The sequence below is a fragment of the Lampetra planeri genome, chromosome 56, assembly GCF_965212315.1.
Source record: "Lampetra planeri chromosome 56, kcLamPlan1.2.h2, whole genome shotgun sequence".
NCBI classification, from domain to species: Eukaryota; Metazoa; Chordata; class Hyperoartia; order Petromyzontiformes; family Petromyzontidae; genus Lampetra; species Lampetra planeri.
This window is the reverse complement of record NC_136162.1, coordinates 2098272-2119385: the sequence shown is the minus strand read 5'-3', so window position 1 is coordinate 2119385 and position 21114 is coordinate 2098272. Positions and strand designations below refer to the sequence as shown.

At 47.2% G+C, this 21114-nt stretch overlaps 2 protein-coding genes across 7 annotated transcripts; one reads left to right on the top strand and one right to left on the bottom strand.

Annotated features, from left to right (window-relative positions):
- Positions 1 to 239: 239 nt before the first annotated feature.
- On the bottom strand, positions 240 to 10999 carry UBE2G2 (ubiquitin conjugating enzyme E2 G2). The gene is made up of 6 exons (XM_078618131.1): positions 9973 to 10999; positions 7942 to 7977; positions 5361 to 5406; positions 4584 to 4702; positions 3919 to 4059; positions 240 to 2551 (listed from the first exon to the last, which is right to left on the bottom strand). Exons 1-6 carry the CDS (start codon positions 10013 to 10015, stop codon positions 2439 to 2441), a joined length of 498 nt encoding a protein of 165 aa, XP_078474257.1. The 5' UTR covers positions 10016 to 10999; the 3' UTR covers positions 240 to 2438.
- HMGXB4 (HMG-box containing 4) lies at positions 10670 to 20568 on the top strand. Of its 6 annotated transcripts, none has more exons than XM_078618125.1 (10): positions 10670 to 11393; positions 12821 to 12969; positions 13830 to 14101; positions 14513 to 15146; positions 16498 to 16573; positions 17095 to 17159; positions 17851 to 17962; positions 18374 to 18516; positions 18742 to 18864; positions 19271 to 20568. In XM_078618125.1, exons 1-10 carry the CDS (start codon positions 11348 to 11350, stop codon positions 19313 to 19315), a joined length of 1665 nt encoding a protein of 554 aa, XP_078474251.1. In that variant the 5' UTR covers positions 10670 to 11347; the 3' UTR covers positions 19316 to 20568. The 6 variants fall into 6 exon arrangements, with proteins under 6 accessions (XP_078474251.1, XP_078474255.1, XP_078474254.1 ...); XM_078618129.1 differs by having other exon boundaries at positions 10674 to 11378; positions 13896 to 14101; positions 16495 to 16573; XM_078618128.1 differs by having other exon boundaries at positions 10675 to 11393; positions 13896 to 14101; positions 16495 to 16573.
- Positions 20569 to 21114: the final 546 nt, after the last annotated feature.

Below are 21114 nucleotides of genomic sequence, written 5' to 3'. Positions count from 1 at the left end.
TGAGTGGGTTGACTGCCATGCAGTAACGTCATTGGGTTTGCGAGGCTGTGGTGGGCAGCAGATGGCAGTGCAACAAAATCCGTTGTTGTACCCCACTTGTGCTTGCACGTATGTGCTCCTCGTCTTCACTGACCAGCGTAGTGAAGTATGATCAAATAACCCCCATGGTATGGCCCTCATCCAGCAGGAGCGTGGCAAAAGTGCCGCGTGTACAATGCAATACAGGCGACGAGGGAGGACATATTCGTGAGCGAGTTTATTGACCATTTTTGGTAAAGAAATGTGCATGTCTCCACAGAGCAATCAAAATATATCTTTTTACCGAGCAAAGTCGAGCAAAATTTTTAAAATGCTAAACGTCCTCTTTAGGCAATACTGGATAAACATGTTTCAGGTTGGAAGCCCCAAAAATCCATTGCTGCCTCGTGTGCCGAAGACTCCCTTAACCAGCCCGCATTTACCAGCATGGTGAAGTATGGTCAAATAACCCCCATGAGTTGCACAGCATGGGGTGGCCTTCATACAGCAGTAGACCGACAGGATATTACATTATTTAGAACACCTGTGGAATATAATTGCACCACAAGGGCAAATAAAGAAACGATTTGTGATCCTGACAAGTCATTGAAATGTACAGGGGTTGAATCGCTAAATCCAGGGTCAGCCGGGTATGCCTGGGTCGGCAACCTGATAAAAACTTCACCGAGCACACCACATCCAGTCTACCACCTCTTGCGATGACTGTGGTTACTACAGTCACGTGCCTATCCCAGTCTACCACCAGCGTCCCCGAAAATATTCTGTGAAGAATTAAAACTCCGCTTGGACCGACAGTGCATGTTCAATAGCGTGACATCTGTGTTGCGGGTTGCGGTGTTAAGAGCGCACTCGTGAACTGTTCCTCCACCGATCACGGCGTGCACGGCCTACACGGAACTCCGCTTGCTCAGGTTTCATCAACTTATCCTTAGTTACTTCATGTTTTTTTGTGCAAGACGGTACATTGATTTTCCTGGGTCTGTCCTGCAAGAGACTTGTGTTGGATGGTCATTCGCCAGCTGCTAATAGAGGGTTCTGATCGTTTTGATGATTGAAAATCGAGCGATTCATCCAGGATCTGCTTTTATTTCCGAGGGACTGCCTGGATTTGAACCCAGGTTTCCCTGCGGCGTTGGCTCAATTGTGCTCGCACATTCGCACCGAGGGTAAAAGAGCCATCGCAATATTGGCCATGCGTTCACAAATATTTCCACCACTGGCTCGGCACCACCAATGGAGGTGGCCGTTGTCTTCACGCTCGATTGAGCGGCGAGACAAACCGCACTCTCACCGATCATAAATTATATACATTTTTTTGTCTTTCATTTTTCAATGTTATAATTGTCATCGCTTCCATGCACGGCGATGCATTTTTCTGTACATACTACAAACACCTCAACGACGAATGGCATTTGCACGCGAGCCAGAAGTGACATCCTAAGCATTCTCTTACTATCTCAATGGGAGCGTATATATCTAACATCATTCAGCCTATGCTCTAGCTGTGCAAAGTTATCATTCGTTTTCCCTGTACTAAATAATCAAAATCTGCTAAGCAATCAAGAGTTGACCAAAGTCAAATTACGTGTGAACCAAAAACTATCATATTTGAGCGGTCATTGTTGGCCAGATCCACAGATTACCAATGCTGTATTTGAATTATCTGGTGCCATCTCTGGTGGCTACCAAACTTTGGTGGAGTATAATCACTGGGTCAGTGTTGTGGCAAAGGCAATCATCCTCTGACTCGTGGAGATAGGTGTCCTCGAAATAATGCGAGTGGATTTGCAGAGTCTGGTATATATGATGTTTTTTTCTCAGAATGACCACTAAAATGGAAATAAAATTGGAGAATGGAAGCTGGCACTCTGGAAGCTCAACACCAAGATATTGTGCAAAGCATAAAACTGACTGCTCGTTAGCCGCATATCTCCACGCAGCGTGGAAACATCGCACACGCCAGGCGGTCGCGGTCTAGTACCGTACTGCACGGCGACTACCGCAGCATTGCGCATTCCAGAATTGACTTGTGATTTTCGGTGGAGTTCGCAGTGGGTTTTTTTTCACAATTTAACAAGTAACATTAACATTACCAGCTGTTTGTGGATGAATAAGCCACATTTTCTCAAGGGGCTCCCTAGAACCCCTTTAGAACTCCTTCAGTAGAGGCCCTTCTGCCAGGAGTGACGCGAGGGAGCAATTGCAACGCTGCACCTTAACCAGTACCGCCACAAGCTGTACGTGGACTGAAAATAGAAAATAGCGGGCTAATTGATAAGAAAAACGGACGAACCACCCGTGAGTGAACCTGGTATTCCGAGGACGCTCTGTTCTATAGCATGTAGTATTATTATTATTTATTTTTAAAATAAAACTCTCAGCCTCCAGGTGCCAATGATCTACAGGCTGAGGGATTTGCGCACGGTCTGGTGAGCGATGCGGTAGAACTGCTCGCGGTCCTCGCGCCACATCTTCGATGCGTCGACGTTCGCTCCGCTCTCGTCGTTGGGTTCTGCGATCGCGTCCCGGTAAAAAAACAAACAAGAAATCGTCATCAGTCCCCCATAGCTTTACTCAAGCTCGCATCGGCATCAGGCGTGATCTCTCCGTCCCTTGAGTCGTCACCACGCTGGTCGGTTGTGAGTGGGTGAAGATGCCCCGATGATATGCGCAGCATGCTGCTACTAACCCAACTATGGCAGTTATCAGCAGCCCGTAACCATGAATTGTTGTGACTCAACATTGCGATTAAATAATTGTTTATATTTTTCAAGAATCTGGTTAATGTAGCAAGCTGCCAGTGGCTGCAAGGGTGATGTGAACACATCACATGTAAACACATTAAACTTGCAGGCCTTCATTCATGTGTAAGCTGTGCACGCCTGCCCTACGAATACATACATGTGTTTTCCAGTTGTGTCCCTCCCAACAATTATCTTACGCTGACCCGCCCCTACTGAACATCTGTGAAAAATATATTCATAGCTCATCGGATTTCTCCAGTCTCAATGAGGATTTTGATTCTTCAATTGTTCAGTGAACTTTTAATATCACATGATATACAAGAAAGAAAGTCGCGCAAGTGGTTGTCTTGTGGGTAGGCTGACCCCTGCTGGAGGAATCTGGCATGAGAAGTGGGATAAGGTGTGCCATCAGCTCGCATTGTTTTGAGGGCACATGTAATATTACTTTTCATTTCCGTATACTTTGTATTAATCAAATATGTGAATGATGACAAAATCCCATTATGATGGAATAAGCGCAGGCCAGAAAACCACAAGCGTCAAAACATGCAGAAACGTGTACATTTTTGTTATGCATTCGTATGTTTCTTCCTAAGATACACTCCTCCTTCCCCTGTATCTTAAACCAAAAGTCGGGGGGGGTGTGTTTTGTAATCCGGTATCTGTGTGTTTGTGTGTGGCCACATTTGTATAACTTTTAATGACACTGGGCACAAGTGTGGGGCTGATATTACTTTCCGGAGCATCTTATAATCTGGAGAATACGGTCGTATTTATGAATCGATGTGTCCCTCTTGTGGCAATCGAAGATCTACTGATGGACGCTATAGCCATGTGCTGAGCTTGATCATCAATTCGAACGCCTCAGGAGTTGCTCGACGTATTCCGATCGGACGTCCGGCGCAATAGGCAGCGTTGGGTTACATGTGACGGACAGATCGCACTTCACCACATTCACAACTCGGCGACTTCTTTCATTTTCCTATCGTGAAGGAAACGGCCGCACGTCGTTCGAACGCGATCCAAGCGCGGCCCCCCCCCCCCCCCCCCGTGAGCATGCGCACATGCGACACGCTCGTCGCCTGACCCGGAGAGCAGGGGCCCCCGCGCGGAGGGAGGTTCATGTGTCGTGTACCGGCGAGCATGCTGACGACGGACAGCAGGATCTTCTCCACGCTCTGCACGGGGCTCCAGCGCTCGGCGCTGCTCTCGTAGCCCATGGGGTCGTCGCCCGGCGCGTGCAGGATGGAGATGCACACTCGCCCGTCTGGGTAAACTGGGGACACGCGGAGACCGCAGAGCAACGATGAACACACGACGTGGCTAACCCCGACAACATTTCGCTTGTCCTCCACTGGCACATCTGAGCCAGCCCAGCACGGGTTAGGAAGCCAACGTTGCCTTTTCACTCAACGAGCCGTGCCGCTGACGTCACACGCAATAGTAAATGCCAATGGAAAACCCACCTCTACCGTGATAGCGCCATGTTGGCTTGGTTTCGATGTGCAAGTGGAAAATATATATTACAGTAGAGTAACCAGAGTGGTTGCATTATTTTATACGTGCATCATTAGCGTCAGTGGCGTAGCTATTGAGTGTGTAGGCCGTGAAACTGCACTGGTGACCACGGACCGGAGGAACCAAGACCCTGGGCTTATGAAGTCGGGGGGGGAAATTGGGGTGGGAGGCCTCGTTTAATCTCTTACACCAGGTGACACGTGGGTTATAGGTGACACGTGCGTTTGTGTGCCACGTGGGTACAGGCGTCGCGTGCGTATGGAACAGAGAGAGGAGGCTCACTGTTGGGGTGGAACATCTCGCAGGTGAAGCGCATCTTGGGTGGGCTGAGCGGGTAGTCGGGAGGGAAGGTGAGCACGGCGGGGAACACTCCGCCCTCAAAGCACGTGCCCTCAGGGCCCCTGCACATGAACGGTTGCTCTTAACGTTCGGCACAAACACCACTCGCGGGATGACTCGAAGCAAGCACAAGAGCGCAGGCTGTACACGTCCAACGTGCAATTCCAGCTGCGTTCATGAGGACAAGAGATCTTCTTGCATGCCGCCACAGCGGTTCACTCGTGTCGCTCTTTCCATTTCTGCCGAAGATGGAAATGTTAACGCGTAGATTTTCACGTCCAATATTATGATTAATAAAGCTGCTTTTGGGTTTGGTCATTGGGAAAATGTTTGTTGCGTGACGGTCAAACTAAGTCAATTCTCGGGTGATGGAATTTTACCAAATTAAATGAGAAACCCGAGTTAATGGTGACCAGGCTGGGACCATCAACTTAAATAGTTGAAATCAAGATATGAACCCAGGATTTCGATGGTACGAGCTCAGAGCTCTAACCCATAAGCCGCAGATATAGCTGGAGTAATATCACTGGAATGCCGAGGCGGCACGCTGAAGAGTCACTTGAAAGTGTTTCTCCCATTAATCGAAGTTTCAGGTTTATTACTGGACAGCCCGGAACCCAGAGCCCTGGTGTGAATCTACCAGCTACGGATTACGAGTGTTTTGGGTTGCATCAATGTGTCCTCGTGGTCTCCAGGTGCAACACTGCCTGTCGTACTCACATAATGAGAGCTTCCCATTCGAAGAAGTTCTCTTCGTCCACCGGTCCTAAAAACGAGAACCAAACACAACACGATTTGTCATTTTTGACCAAATCACCCGGAATGCACCCTGCCTCATCAGATCTCTGGATACTAAGCAGAGTTGAGCCTGGCTCGTGCTTGGATGGGTGTTTTAGACTGTGGGGTGACGTGGGGAGCAGCAGCAAAATCCATTGCCTTAACGTACGCGTAGAACACCACGCTCCCCGCCTTCACCAACCTGCACTGACCAGTGTGAAGTATGGTCAAAGAACTCCCACACTGTGTAAGGAGGCCCTCATCCAGCAGTGGAGTGACTAAACGAATGTACACCTACGTAAAACTTGCAGAGTAATTTTCTTCTTTCGGAAACTGCTAAGCAAAATCTATTTTCTTTTAAACATTCAGATCGGGTCCTTACCAGGTAAGATCTGGATGTGTACCGATGGATCTCACGACATCCTACTTGAGTTAAATTCATTATTTCCAAATTAATTATATTTCAAATCCCAAACCAATATAATCATAAAAACACATCACACCTCCCTTTGACAGTTAAATATTTGCATTTCTTATCTAAATTAGATGTCACCAAGTTTATGACATGCTGTCTACTTTTATTATTCTACAAAAACAGTACATTTTTTAACTGTTAATTCAGAACTCCTCTTATTTAGAATATTCTTGGGATGAAATAATTTAGTCTGTGAGGGTCATGGCATATAAGATTCTCCCTCATCTGTGAATCCGCATGGATTTCCGGATTAAGATCACAAAACATGGCAATAAAAGAGCAGGCTGTCCATGTAAACACTTGAGCAGTGGTCCTTGTACAAAGTCCAGTCAGAGCACACTCTGACCCCAGGGTCTGGCACCGACGGTATTAATGACAAGCTTTGTAAAATCTATGACCTTTAATACAGGTCAAGGAACACCAAAAGTGAATAATCATGCGATGCGGTTTCATTAAATAAGCTAAATTACCATAATATGCACGCCGCCCGAAACCTGGCTTGTTTATCACGTGTGCCAATGTTGTAGAGGTATCGACATCATATACCGTACAGCATTGTGGAACGTATGGACAATTTCATCAACATCATCGTCAGCAGCCGTGGCCAATCCACTGCTGATTAAGGTCGAGCGAAGCCACCGCCGCCACGTCTCACGATACTGCTGTCTAGTACTCCATCAAGCAGCTTGCACGTGAGCTGATTGAAATGCACTGAATGGGACATTATGTTCGAAGGCGATGTGTACATTCCCGTATTGTAAGAGAGACAACGCCGAGACTCATTGGGCTGTTACATGGCCCTGAAAAAAAACATAGGGTGATTCATTCAGACACCCCACTATTGTATTATTGCGTACCACGGAAATTTGATCAAGAGCTAAATGCCAATGTTGAGATCTGCTCGCCACGAGAAGGCTTCAGAATAGAGTTTGTGCAGTTTTGCTATTCCTCCATACACCACGGATATCTAATGACCTTCTTAAAGCGGATTGAATGTTGTGAAGGGATGGTTCGCATATCTTACAAACTATTGAATAAGTGTGTTGAGATTGGTGGGAGATGTCTCCAGACTTTCAAATAAAATCATTATATTTCTCACCAGTCAGTCACTCTCAAGCCTTTATAGAACATAATTATAATTTACATCACATTGCTAGGAGACGACTAAAGGCTTTGAAATAAAATAAATCCGTATAAATTCTCCACTTATATTTAATGGGGTATAATAGGATCATTTTCTACCGTGATTCAATGGAAGTGGTCGGGTAAATGATTGGAAACTCGCACACGCCACCACTGCGTATGACACAGCAGCAGTGTATTGTGGCCAGCACACTGTGCTACAAACTTGGGCTGAACGATTTGGGTAAAATATCTAATTGCAATTTTTCTGACAGATATTGCGATTTGATTTGCGATACATTTTTTAAAGTCAAGCTTCAGTTCAATTTTCACTGTGTAATATATGTAAAACATGTGATGGAGCATTACCACATGATACCATCAAAATATGAACTGCTCTATATATTCTAATGCAAGGATGATAACTTAAAATATATGAATTGCTTCCAACATTTATTAATTAAAATGTTTTAATTTAAATTGAACAATCAAATGTAGAACATTTGTTAAGTTAAATAAAGTTCTAATAAAAAATTCCAATAAGTATTAGGATTTTTCAAATCGCAAAAAGTCGCAGCCTTTGCGATTTGCTAATCGCATTGTTTCAAATTGCGATTTGAAATTGATTAATCGTTCAGCCCTACTACAAACCAGGTGACCCAAGTTCGATTACCGCTCACGACCAATAACAGTGTAAAATATATAAACTGGTCATGAACTTCACCGAGGTCGACTCAGCCTGAATTAAGAACCTGGTGTAGTGTGTAAACATCAGCACTTGAGAGGCAAAGGCTGGTCACCTACCCCCTCATGTGCAATTTCAGCATTTCATAGGTGCTCGGCTAACAGCACTTGGCCCCAACAGTCTGTTAAAATCTAGACAGGGGATCCGTCTTTTTGTGACACAGCAAGAAGAAAGACACTCACCCGCCACAATGCCCTCCGGTGGATTCAGCGTGAGCTCTGTGTGGAAATCAACACAACATACAACGCAGCTCCATCATGCAGCAGTAGGCCGAGACTCTCATGGAAAGGAATACAATCATGCAAATGAAACACGATGGCTTTCGCGACCAATATCAACCCCAAAAAACCTCTATTATGGACAATCATGCAACGCAGTACCATCGTGCAGCAGTAGGCTGGGACTCTCATGGAAAGGAACACAATCATGCAACGAAGCATCATCATGGACTCTCATGGAAACTTCACGTGCTGATATTGACCATTACATCTGCCACGTACAGCGCCAAGATATGTCCACTGATGTTACGTGTACTGTATAAAATATGTTAAACGTTGTGTGTAAATGTTATGTTTAAAGTTGTGAGTTAATGTCGTGCTTATTTTGTGTTTATATTCTTGGTTCTTTCGGTAAAGTCACGTAAAAGGGAAACAATAAAATAATAAAAATATAAAACAATAAAATTCTCACGACGTTTCGACTGCAACACAAGCAATCATCATCAGGTGTGAAATCCACGGATTTCCGTGCGTTACTTCATTACTATTCATTCCCGCGTGGAATTTGCGCTAACGCGCAAGATTCTCGATTTGAAGTTTTCGTGACTGCAGGGATCAATACTCTGGTTCTTTCGGTAAAGTCACGTAGGTAGAAAAAAAATTAAATCACGACGTTTCGGGCGCAACACAATAAACAACTGCTCACTTCAGCAATTGTTTCTTGCTGTGGTTGTCCCAGCTGATGACGGACGCTTGTGTTGCGCCCGAAACGTCGCGATTTAATTTATTTTATACCTACGTGACTTTACCGAAAGAACCAAAGAGTAACGCACAAGGTCGCGCACTCCACATGCCGCACCCCTCCCCAATAACCATTAGCGGGTGACGTCACTAACATGGGGCAACCCCCCCCCCCCCCTCATTAATAATCATGAGCTGAACAATTTTTCTATTTAATATTTCAGATTTACTGCAATATACACCCGTCCTTGGACGGGCAAACAAGCTCGTGTTTAATAATAATATTGTTAGTTAACATGCATTACTACAGTTATTTAATTTGTACAATGTTTTACTTATTAGTCATATGCTTATCGCTGCTGCAGGCAGTTGTTTACACACGTTGTTTAACAATGTAATGTTGTTGTGTTTATAAGTGTAGTGATGTTTATGTTCGTGTTACTATGTTGCTCATGTTATGTTCATGAGCGTGGAACGGACCTCGTGAACTCAACTCATTGTTGTTGTGCAAGTGAACGTTGCTGGTTATCACTTATCAGCGTGGTGATTGTAATCGTTTGCGTGTTCATGTTGTAGAAGTTAGTCTTACGTAGATTATTCGCGCAGCGTTTATATCTACTAGTGTCATTGTTATTAGTGTGTATTGATGTTAATTAGTGTGTGTTGATGTTAATTAGTGTGTGTTGATGTCAGTGTGTATTGATGGTTATTAGTGCGTACCAGTTTATTTTGCAGTTGTGTCAATGTGTGTTTGTTTCTTGGTGTCCACTCGGGCATAGTATTAGTGTGTATGCGTGTAGTTAGTGTATATTAGTGTATATTAGTGTGTAGTTAGTGTGTATTGTTGTGTATTAGTGTGTATTGTGTAGTTAGTGTGTATTGTTGTATAGTTGTATATTGTTGTGTATTAGTGTATATTAGTGTGTATTAGTGTAGTTGTTGTGTATTAGTGTATATTGTTGTGTAGTTAGTGTGTATTGTGTATTGTTGTATAGTTGTATATTGTTGTGTAGTGTATATTAGTGTATTAGTGTGTAGTTAGTGTGTATTGTTGTATAGTTGTATATTGTGTATATTGTTGTGTAGTTAGTGTATATTAGTGTGTATTGTGTAGTTAGTGTGTATTAGTGTAGTTGGTGTGTATTGTGTAGTTAGTGTGTATTAGTGTAGTTGTTGTGTATAAGAGTAGACACCAGTGAGTCGTTGATAGCGGCAGTTGCCGCCGCGTTTCGCGTCCGTCACGTGACGACTCACGCTTGTACTCGGCCATGAGCCGCTTGAGCGCCGTGCCCGCCATGGCGCCTCACGACTGGACGACGGATGAAGCAGCTGGGAGGGTGCCGGGGGCTGCCGGGGGGGGCTGCTTCCCCTCGACTCGCCGTGTCCGCGTGTTGCAACCCGCGCGGCGAGGCCGGCCAGAGGCGCCTCTCGCTACTCGACTCGCTGCTGCTGCTGCTGCCGTTGTGGGGGCGCAGTGCGAGGCCGTGTGGGGGGAGGGGGCTGAGGCACCGCGGTGAACCACACCGCACACCACGCCTACAAGCCGCAGCACTTCCGCCCTGCAACAACAACGGCGACGAGGTAAAGGCGCAGTTCCTGAAATTGCCGCTCACGCCGATGCCGTCGGAAGGGGTCTCCACTGGACGAAAGAGAGAGATAGAGCCAAAGCGAGAACTCGAGGGACGATGTTTGCCCACCGCTCTTCGTCCGCACGCCAAACGCCCGACGTCAATGCGCGCTTCTGTGCCCGCGGCCCTGTTGGGTTATTGGTGAAGGCGCGACCCTGCAAGTGCCGCCTCGCGTTGAGCGACAGATATGGACAGGGGTCGTCCCGCTTAAAATATAAATTAGATGAACGATATATATTCTTGGTTCTTTCGGTAAAGTCACGTAGAAGGGAAATAAGAAAAGAATAATAAATAAAATAAAAACAACAGCAACACATTTTTTTCTAATTTTTTCTAATTTTCTTGCTGTGGTTTTCAAACCTGATGACGATTGCTTGTGTTGCAATCGAAACGTCGTGAGAATTTTATTGTTCTATTTTATTATTACCCTTCTACGAAATTTAGATGAACGATGTTAGATTATCCAAACCCCTTATCAGTGCCCGACCTAATCACAGACCGATTCAGACCGTATTGGTCACCCCGTGCCCTTATAAATCTCAAAGTTCATCCTCCAAAGTCCCATCACAAGGGAGAAACACAAACAATTTAGACTTTCGTGACTGCAGGAATTAATATTCTTGGTTCTTTCGGTAAAGTCACGTAGATAGAAAACAAATCAAAATTAAAAGCATGTTTACACCAAGTATTAGTTTTTATTAAGGCTGAGTAGACCTAGGGGAGGCTCAGGACCGGTTCAGAAATTCTCCGTCACTCCCACTGGGCCGTCCTCCACTCGGCGGACAACGCGTGGCGAGCAAAGCGTCAAATGGTCGCGGACCCTGAGGCCGGGCCGAGGCTGCGCTCTCCTCCTCGCCGCCTACCCCCGTCTCCGCGCGGACGCGGGATCCAGGAGGGTCCAGGGGGGTCCACGGGGGTCCAAGGGGGTCCAAGGGGGTCCAAGGGGGTTGCAGCGGGAGTCTGCGGAGTGACAGGGGTCCAGCGGAGGGGTCGGGAGAGGCATGGCGTTCGAGGGCGGCAGAAAGCGGGACGGTATGTCCATCAGTGGTATGGTATACAAAGCGCGCGCTTATCCACACTAGACTTTACACGGCGTTATGCCTATCCACGCTAGAATTTCTAAAGCGGTTTGCTAATCTTGTGCTCTTAAAATAATCGATTGTTAATCAACGAGATTTGAACTAAATCAAGATTAGATTCGAAGCTTTGTGCCGAGATGCTTCTAGCGAACTCTTCTCCTCCACGTCCCGGCGTGGAAGCTGAAACAGCGGTCCGAGTTTGTTGAATCCCACCCAGCAAATGGGACGGCTTCGTTAGAATCGATAGGTCGCGTCCGATGGTGAGGTCAAGTGTGGGCATTTACCTCCCTCTCACCTCTTCCCAAGACGTCTTTGTCGCCGTGGAAGAGTAGGCCAAATACTGTGTGGTGGAGGCCCTCCCGTCAGCAGTGGCGTGATGGAGACATTGCAGGCCTGCACCTTTATCAATTACAGTTCGATAATAAGGCGGGATGCCTCTCAACGCGATAATTTATAACGAGAGAGTCCATCAACGTATAATTTGTATAGTTTTAATGTCTATTAAGATGGCTGTAAACATGATCATTGATGTCTTAGTTATAATTCTGGAAAGCTATTGCGACTGAGCATGAATAGGCCGTACCCATCAACACTGTCATTGATAATAATAATTCACCAACCTGTTTTAAAGCCTCTTGTTTGATGAAGGCCGCCTCCTCCCCACGCCGCCCGGCACGTGGGGGCTGCTTCACCAAACGTCTCGTTGGCTAGGGCGCCGTGAAGTGGACGTCGGTGGAATTGAGGCAAAGTTTCGAACCAAGTTCAATGACCATCCACTCGGCGCCCCGGCTTCATCGCCAGGTGGTTGGAACCTCGATTCGAACCCAGGGTCTCGGCTGTTGCCAAGCTCAGCGATTCTGACCTCAGCCACCTGGTCATCTCAAGTAAACAAAAGCTGTTATGCACAGCATGTAGGGCACGGTATATCCACTCGCGTTATTCCTGGAAAACACTTTTATTAAACATGGATCGGAGAACAAATGCACGCCAATGACACCATTCAAACTGTGAATAAAATAAAGCGTTCTTGGGCAGGACACGAATGGCTAGGAGGGACGAGGGTCAATGGCCAAGAAGAATAACAGTGGCCGCCAAGGAATGGAATGTGTCAGAAAGAGTCTATCGAGGAGATGGAGTGATAACCACCTTGCAGGTCATCATAGGGGGATCGTGAGAGGTGGTGGCGGTGGCTTGCGGAGGCCTTCATCCAACACGGCTGATTAACCCACGGCTGATTAACCCACGGCTGATTAACCCACGCCTGATTATGACTTACATTGTAAAGGACATTCCTCCGAGTTCTCGATCAGACAACGCGTCCAATCCGTGTGATATGTGCGTGTTCTAATTGCGTTTACGATTATAACACATTGCACCATGTTTCCCATCTTCCAGACTCGAGCGCTGGGGAGAGCGGTGTGGAGGAGTTGGGGCGGACTTCTGGTCGAAGCCAACGAGAAAAGAAACGATCCTACAAAGATTTCCTGCGGGAAGAAGAGGAGACCTTTGCAGAGGCATGGAAGACCTCGAAAAAGAGGCATCGGGTAATCCTCTTCTTCTCGGACGTTTCCTCCACCGCAGTCGTGTCTCTACACACATCTGTCTGTCGCTGTGTCTTTAAACTGAGGCGGTTTGCATTCTGTCCAGAATTTGAAGTTTGACTTCCATTCACATCCGGTCTTCCTCTTCCCCGAGCATCTTGGAGCCTTTCCTCCATCATAAATCGATACTCATTAACAACCCTAATTTTCGCACGCCTACTTGACATGATGTGCCTGGATTGTGTTGGCTATGATGTGAAGTGGCTCGCACTGAACGTTAGTTATTGCATGTATGCACTTTCATAGCCTTCTGAAAGAATCTGAACTACGTTAGATTAGAGTGACCCTGCATGTTCTGTGTGTGCGTGTTTTCAGTCTTCGGAGTAAAGAGCGGTAGTGTCGTGGTTGGCACGCTGCGTTACGAACTTGGTGACCAGAATTCGATTCCTGCTCACGGCGAACACCAGTGACGATTATCTGAATCGGTTGTGGGCCTTCCCTAGATCGACCCAGCCTCAAATGAGTACCTGATGTGATGCATAATCATCACCATTGGGGAGACAAGGGCGGACGGTCGTGATGCTGGCCACCCTCCCCATCAGTGTGCCGTACCAGACTTCATAGGTGCTCTCTAACAGTACTTATAGGTGATGCAGCTAATTCGGCTGTGACGGTCCCACCTGATGACGGAGACTTGTGTTGCCTCCGAAACGTCGTGAATTTTATTTTTGTTTTGTTTTATTTTACTTTCATTAATTTTAATGTTTTTACCTACGTGACTTTACCGAAAAAACCTGAGAATACTTATAGGTGCTCGCTAACAGTCTGTCGAGGCTATAGGGGGGGGATCTTTGTCTTTGTAGTCTTCGGAAGGCATCTCGTCTCGCGATGGAGATGGGCTGAAGCTCAAGCTCATCCTCTCGCCCAAGGACAAGTCCTCCACGGAGGAGGAGGGCACCATGGTCTCGTACGGGATGATGGTGCCGGCCAAGAAGGCGACGATGCGGCGTCCGCCCAGCCGGTTCGAGCCTGGCGAGATCGGGGAGGAAGACTATGTGAGGATGCGCAAGGGCAGCGCGGCCATACTGGCGCGCGTCAGCGAAAGTTCAGAGACTTCGGTGTACTCCGACAGCAGGTGAGCGGGCACATCACCGTCACGTGTCACCGCGTACGTCGGCTCGCCCGGCAATGTAGACCAGAGAGTCCGTTACTCTGCTGCCACGTGCCGATTAAACTCGCAGCCCATGCTCCAGGATCTCAGTGGTGCCGGCTCAATGCTCTGCCCTCTGAGCCACCTGACCACCTCATCACTCGGTTTATGGAATTAAGAATCCATTGCTCTCCTACCATCTCCTGCCCAACTTGCAGCACGAGCCTAGAACACCTGGTATTCCCAAGCAGTCTCCCATCATCCAAGTAGCCAGGCTCAACGCTGTTTTGAGCCTGGTTGATGAATCAGGTGAATTCTGGGCAATTGGTCATAGGCACAATCGAGATAACATTTTGGGAGAAAAAACGTTTTACAAATAAAAGTTTTTCTCCCCAGGGTCCACATGAGCGAGAGCGGCGACTCGGACTCGGATGACTCTGACGGCGTTGGCGACCCTGTCATGCTGGGCGCCAGCGTCGTCGGCGTGGGCGGAGGGGGAGTGGCGGCGTCGGCGGCGGTGGCGGTGGTCGGCCTCGGGGTGGACGGGCCTGCCGAGAGCCTGTCGGACTTCGAGCTGTCGGGCCTGGAGGCGGGCGAAGTGACGGGCACGTCGGAGGAGGAGGGCCTCATCACGGGCGACTTCCTGAGCACCTACTACCGCCCCGAGGTGCGCAAGAAGAAGAAGGTGAAGAAGAGCAAGAAGAAGAAGGACAAGGGCAAGCAGAAGAAGCACAAGAAGCACAGGAAGCACGCCGCGGGGGCGCTTCCCGAGTGCCAGGGGGCGGCGGCGGCGGTTGTGGCAATGGTGTCGCCGGCGGCCGCGGCGTCCCTGCCGCTCCGCGGGATGCTGGGCGACGGGGGAGGAGCAGAAAGAGTCGGGGTGTTTGGCGGCAAAATGAGCGGAGTGCCGGGCATCGGCAGCCCCTATGCGATCCCGCAGCCGCCCCCTCCCATCCTCCACAGTGACGGCAAGGCCGACAAGAGGAAGAAAAGGGAGGCGGACAAGGAGAAGGATGAAAAGCCTGAAAAGGTGCCGGGTATTTTTAGCGTTTTTGTCTGTGTGTGCGCGAATCGACCACGGCATGATTATTTTATTATATCCCAGAAAATTGCTTTTTTTAAGGTGAGAAAAAATTGCTCAGCTTTTTATGCACCAGCCTTTGCCGCAGAGGTCACTAATGGAGCCTGTGGTGTGCGCGTGTATTTTTTAATTTGCCGCCGGATTGAAATATGAAGTGGAAACGTGTGCTCACGGCGCCGCCGTGGTGGTTTGTCCTCGGTGGGTTTTGTCTGCTGAGAATAAATTATGAACGACTCGAAGATTCGCATTGAAAAAGTTAGGGTGGCGGTACTTTTACAAGCAGAAATAATAAATAAAGTATACCCCATTCATCATTAGTGCCTTTTTATAATAGCCTATAAGAGCCATTGCATGCGATGTCAGCCCATTGTATATTCTCCTGTCACAAGGCGGCAGTGTTAATTACGAATGTGGGAAGTTATGATTCGGGCTCTGCGATTCACACTTGGATGATATGTTTGCTGTGCATATGTACATGTATACATTTGGCCCGTTTGTCAATCCACTGCTGGATGAGGGCCTCCCCCCACATTGTGTGTGTCATGGGGGTAATTTGGCCATACTAAAGCACGCTGGTCTGTGTGGGTTGGTTAACGCGGGAAGCATAAACGTGAGAGCGTAGGAGTACACTACAATAATTTAATTTGGTGCACTGCCGCCTTATGCCTATTATATAGCCCCCGCAGCCTGTATCACCTGTGGTGCACAGAGATCGCCCATTTAAGCACTTTCCAGCCTCAATACTGCTTAGCTTCTGGGATCTGACAGGAGAATGGTGCATTCCATGTGATTTGGTCATACGTCTTGTGTATGTGTGTTAATGTGTGTGTATATATATGTATGCGCCACCAAAGCTGTGCAAAAAACTGACTCCCAAGCTTTCTTCAATCCCACGACACCACTTCTGTCCACCCAGCAGCAGTATAAATGGGTTCTTCGCAGTTTGTCGATTGGCAGGTCATGTGTGGGCCAAGACTTTTGGCCAGCGTGGAAGAGTAGGCCAAAATCCCCTCTGGAGGTTGCTCTTTAAAACTCCACCTATTAGAGGCTCTTCTGCCAGCAATGGGAAAGTAATTGCATGGTTGGGTTTTGGCATAGGTTTCGTGGACAATGTTTTTTTTCCTTTTTATAGTGTGCACATTCCCTTTACCCTACGATGTCATGTGACTGAGGCTACTGCCGACTGTCTTGGGCTGTACTCATCCTCATAACAGAGCTGCTTGGCTCGATGGGGCCTCACCACCTGAAATAATAAAGCCCGAGTCTCACACTGCAAATGTTTGTGCCATGTGGTCAGAAGAAGAAAGCTGTCACCGCGTATCACCTTTGGAGTAAGGAGTATCGACACGTCATCATCGCGGAGAGCCCCGGCATGGGTGAGTCTTCAACATTTCTCTGTAATACTTTCCAACACTCGCTTGTCCTCAGAAGCGTTCAATTCGTAATTCATTCTGGCATCTTAGGATTGTTTTATAATTTCATTTGCGTTTCTTTTCTAAATGCATTAAATTATTTTTCTACATTTGTTTTCGTCAACGTTTCAACTTCACTTGTGCAAAGAGCCTTAAACCTCGTGATGTCAAAGGCGCTCTATAAATACAGATTAATATATACATCCTCATGTATAGAGGACTGCAGAGCTTGGACAATTGCTGGCAGTGCCGGCTCACCACCTGGCTGCCGCCATCCAGCTTGTCTGTAGCTCGGCAGTTGTGAGAGTTAAAATCTGCATGAACGACGCCACTATGTAAAACTCAACAATTAATAGTAACAACCATTTCTACTAATGTTTTATGTTCATGAAAGTTACGTGTGTACAATCTAGGGGAGACTAGGATTGTGTTATTGTCGATGATAAAGCATTGTGCAAATGGCGCGTATACTTCATTCGTTGCAGATTTTGGAGAAATAAGTAAAAAATTGGGCGATGTGTGGAAGCGTCTACCGGAGAAGGAGAAGCTGGTAAGGAGCGAGTCAGCTGAGCCAGCTCGCTCATTCTGCCCTGCTGCCCCCACCGTCTGGAACTCCCTTCCCCCAGCCACCCGTGCTGTCGGCTCCCTGCCGCTCCTCAAACCCAGGCTGAAGGTCTACCTCTTCTCCTCTGCCCCTGGCTCGCTGCCTCTTTCAGATGTGGTCACTAAATCGATATCGTGTTGCATTGTGTTGTCGGGAAAAAAGCCAAATTTAGATATACTGCATACTTACTTACTCATTGGTTCTTATCTTTGGTTCTTCATTAATTTTAAATAAAATTTTATTTTATACCTACGTGACTTTACCGAAAGAACCAAAGAGTATGGATTCCAGCAGTCACGAAAGCTTCAAATCAAGATTGCATACTTCATTAATTTTTTTATTTACATACAGTTTATCAATGAAACCTCTTAAAGACACCGGGAACGAATATCTAAACCAGTCCTGGGCCTCCCCTAGGTCGACTCTACCTTAAATGAGTTCCTGGCTTAATGTGTAAACATCACTGGGGATATTAAGGCAGCCAGAAGTGGTGCTGGCCACCCCCTTTGTGTGCCATGCCGGCCTTTATCGGCGCTCGCTAACAGCACTTGCCCCAAGTCTGCTCTGGCTACGGGGGCACCATTTTGTTTGTGTTTATTGTTGCTGATGTTCGTGGCGTGTGCTCTGGTCTGACTAGGTCTGGAAACAGAAGCAGCAGTACTTGCAGCACAAGCAGAACAAGGCCGAGGCCACGACGGTGCGGAGGAAGGGCGGCGACCTCTTGGAGCCCGACCTGCCCCGACCTAAAGGTGTTGACCAGCTGCAGGGTTCATTCTGACATTCCGACTGCAACGCGGCCTAACCCCAAAACAAATGTGGGTCATAGTACTGGCTACGGGGAAAAAAACCTGCGTTTTTATTGTTCATTCTGTAAATGCAGTAGTTGTTATTTACACTCGGTATTCACCGAGTGGACGAACATCACCATCGTCACGATGGCTACTCAGCCCGCTGCTGCTCGCCAGAGGACAGAAGCGTGAGACACTGTGCCGGGGCAAGACCACTTGAGTTTCATGACGAATGCGATGATGATGTTCCACCTGGTGCTGCTCGTGATAATGATCCTGCTGCTGCTGATGATGCTGCCGCTGATAACGATGATGCTGTTGAGGATGATGACGACGGCGATGATGACACCTGCCGTCCGTGCGCTCCCGCAGCGTCGGGGGGCTCGCACAAGAAGGGGCTGTCGGGCTCCCCCAAGCCGCGGGCACTAGACATGGAGGCCGTGGACGTGGCCGCTCACCTGCAGCTGCTAGGGGAGTCTCTCAGTCTCATTGGGCACCGCCTACAGGAAACCGAGGTGCTTGCGCTGCAGCATTCCCTTTGGCTAGAGCCGTCAGTGGTTGGCTGAAAAACAATCGATTGGTACATTTTTCCCACGTGCCGACATGATTTGTTTGCCTCTGTCAGGTGCTGGATGGTACATATCCCTAATTGACAATTATACCTTCCACGAGCCGACCCGAGAGGAGCCACAAATGCATTGGTTCGGCCCGCTAACGTTGTTCGCTCGGCTCGGTTGCAGGGCATGGTGGCCGTGTCGGGCGGCCTGTCTGTGATGCTGGACTCGCTGCTGTGCGCACTGGGCCCCCTCGCCTGCCTCACCGCTCAGGTGGACGAGATCAACGGCTGCTCCAGGCTTGTGTTGGTGAGTGGCGGCTGCTGCACGCTCCAGTGAGACAGCATTGATGGCTCAGCACGTCCTGACTTGCTGGACTATATTGTGCATTCCTTGGGTCTCTTGTCCTGAAGATGCTTGATGTAGTTTCAAGCGAAATCCTTTAGTTATCGTTAAATCACCACCTGACCCTGAAGGTCTGCTCTTCAAGTGTCCCAGCGTCCAGCTTTTGGGTGTGCACCTCCAGTCCTGCAGCACACGTGGGAACGGAGATTAATCTTTTGTTTCCCAAATATTTTGTTGATATCCGATTCGCTGAATGATTGAAATGATATTTTGCGAATTTTCGGACAGCCCAGCTCTATAGCACATGCTACATTAGTATAACTTTACATTTAATATATGTTTTTGACTTCGTGTGTGTGTGTGTTCAAAGGCCAATACCCTGGACAACATTGCATATGTGATGCCTGGACTGTAAGAGAGATTTGCTTCCAAGTGCTACCCAAGAAGAAGAAGCTTAAGCTAAATTTGCATAACTTGTACATTGATGTAGACGTTCTGGTAAATGTGGACTCCCGACTTATTCGTTTTTTTAACATTTTATTCGAATTTGCTTGTATATTTGATAATCATCGACAAGTTTAAAACGGAACTGTGGTAAAGGGCCATGGATAAGAGCATTTATCAACAAGAGGATTTCACGCAGCACTATCTGCAGGCTGTACGTGAGGCCCTCGGCCACGCTGTTCCACGTTGCGTGCACGACGCGACCCAGGATGATCCCGCGGGAACGTACACTTCACTCGGAATCAACTCAATCTCATATCTCGATCACCATCTGGGGAGCACCTGCCACTCAAAGCCACATCATCTCTTTCCAGCCTGTGGAGGCCAATAGGTCCATGGCTTGTTGACAATGGCCCTCTTACCCTGCCGCGTGTGCGCTGCTGTATGGCTGCCTAAGACCCTCGCCCTTATCTCCAATGCCTCCTCACCACTCACGCCTTTCACCCGTATTTAGGTCTTCCCCCTCCATAATTTCCCTCTACCATAGTGGCGAATGACCACGCTGAAAGTCTTAGATGGTACATTATGTACCTGTGTTGAATTTATTTCGCAACGTACGTAGCCAACCGTGCTAATCGGAGGTGCGAAACCCTTCGTAGCAAATCAACAAAATCTGTGGACACTTCAATCTCTGCAAATGTTTCCATTTAACTTTCATCCATAATCTGTTTTGCAGGCAAGAGAAGGATTATAAATATGGTATACTTAACTAAATTGCTTATACTGGATAAGAAAAATAGCTACGACTTTACATGCCCATCATCTATTCAGTGAAACGTGCTCGGTAGAATTGTAAGATACGCATACGCTATCATAGCATGTTAATTTTCAGTGTTTTCCCTTGAGTAAAGAAGTCTTTGTAATCAAACATTATTTTACGTGTTTAGTGTTATTTGTGGAATATTCCTAGATCGCTGTTGAATTTAACTTCAGACAAAAGTGTAAAATAAACATTTAACTTACAATGTCATATGAGAGATGCTTTAGGGTCAATTTAAAAGTTTAACCTTTGAAGCATTTTTAGCTTGCATGATATCACATTGTCCATAGTCACACATGTTCTATATGTCACCTTTTATAATGTGTCCGGAGTTTTAAAGTATGTTGTTAACACAAAACGAAAAACATTTGTAATAAATATTTTGCAACAATTTAATATAAAAATGTTGGCTCTTGCACCGTTTGTGTCCTCTGCGAATGTGTTTTGTGCTTGAATATGCATTTGGTCGCATGGTTTTTAAGCGCAATCTCCTACCAGTGGGGCATGCACCACTCGTGGCAGTAGTCCAACAGCCCAGACCACGTGTGTCACTTGTCGGTACCACCCGAGGTGGCGTAACATTCGTGGTTCCATTTTATTAAGGGGCCAATAACAGTGACGTATGCGATAACCGTTTGTAATTAGTAGGATATCAAATAATTGAGTCTCATTCGCCATACAACGTTTAGTTGTATGAAGCGTCGTCGTTCACGCATCTCACAATCGCTGAGGAACAGCAGACATGCTGGAAATCCCGCAGCCAGGCAGTGAGCTCGCACCAGCAATTGCCCAAGCTCTGCGTTTCTCTATATCAGAGGTCGGTAACCTGCGGCTCTTTAGGGACTGCTTCGTGACGTCATTTATTAAGCACCACAGTCTCGTAATCAGCACGTTGCATTGCGGCTCTTGAAACAATGAGTTTTTGTTTACCTAAATTTAAAAAAATTACT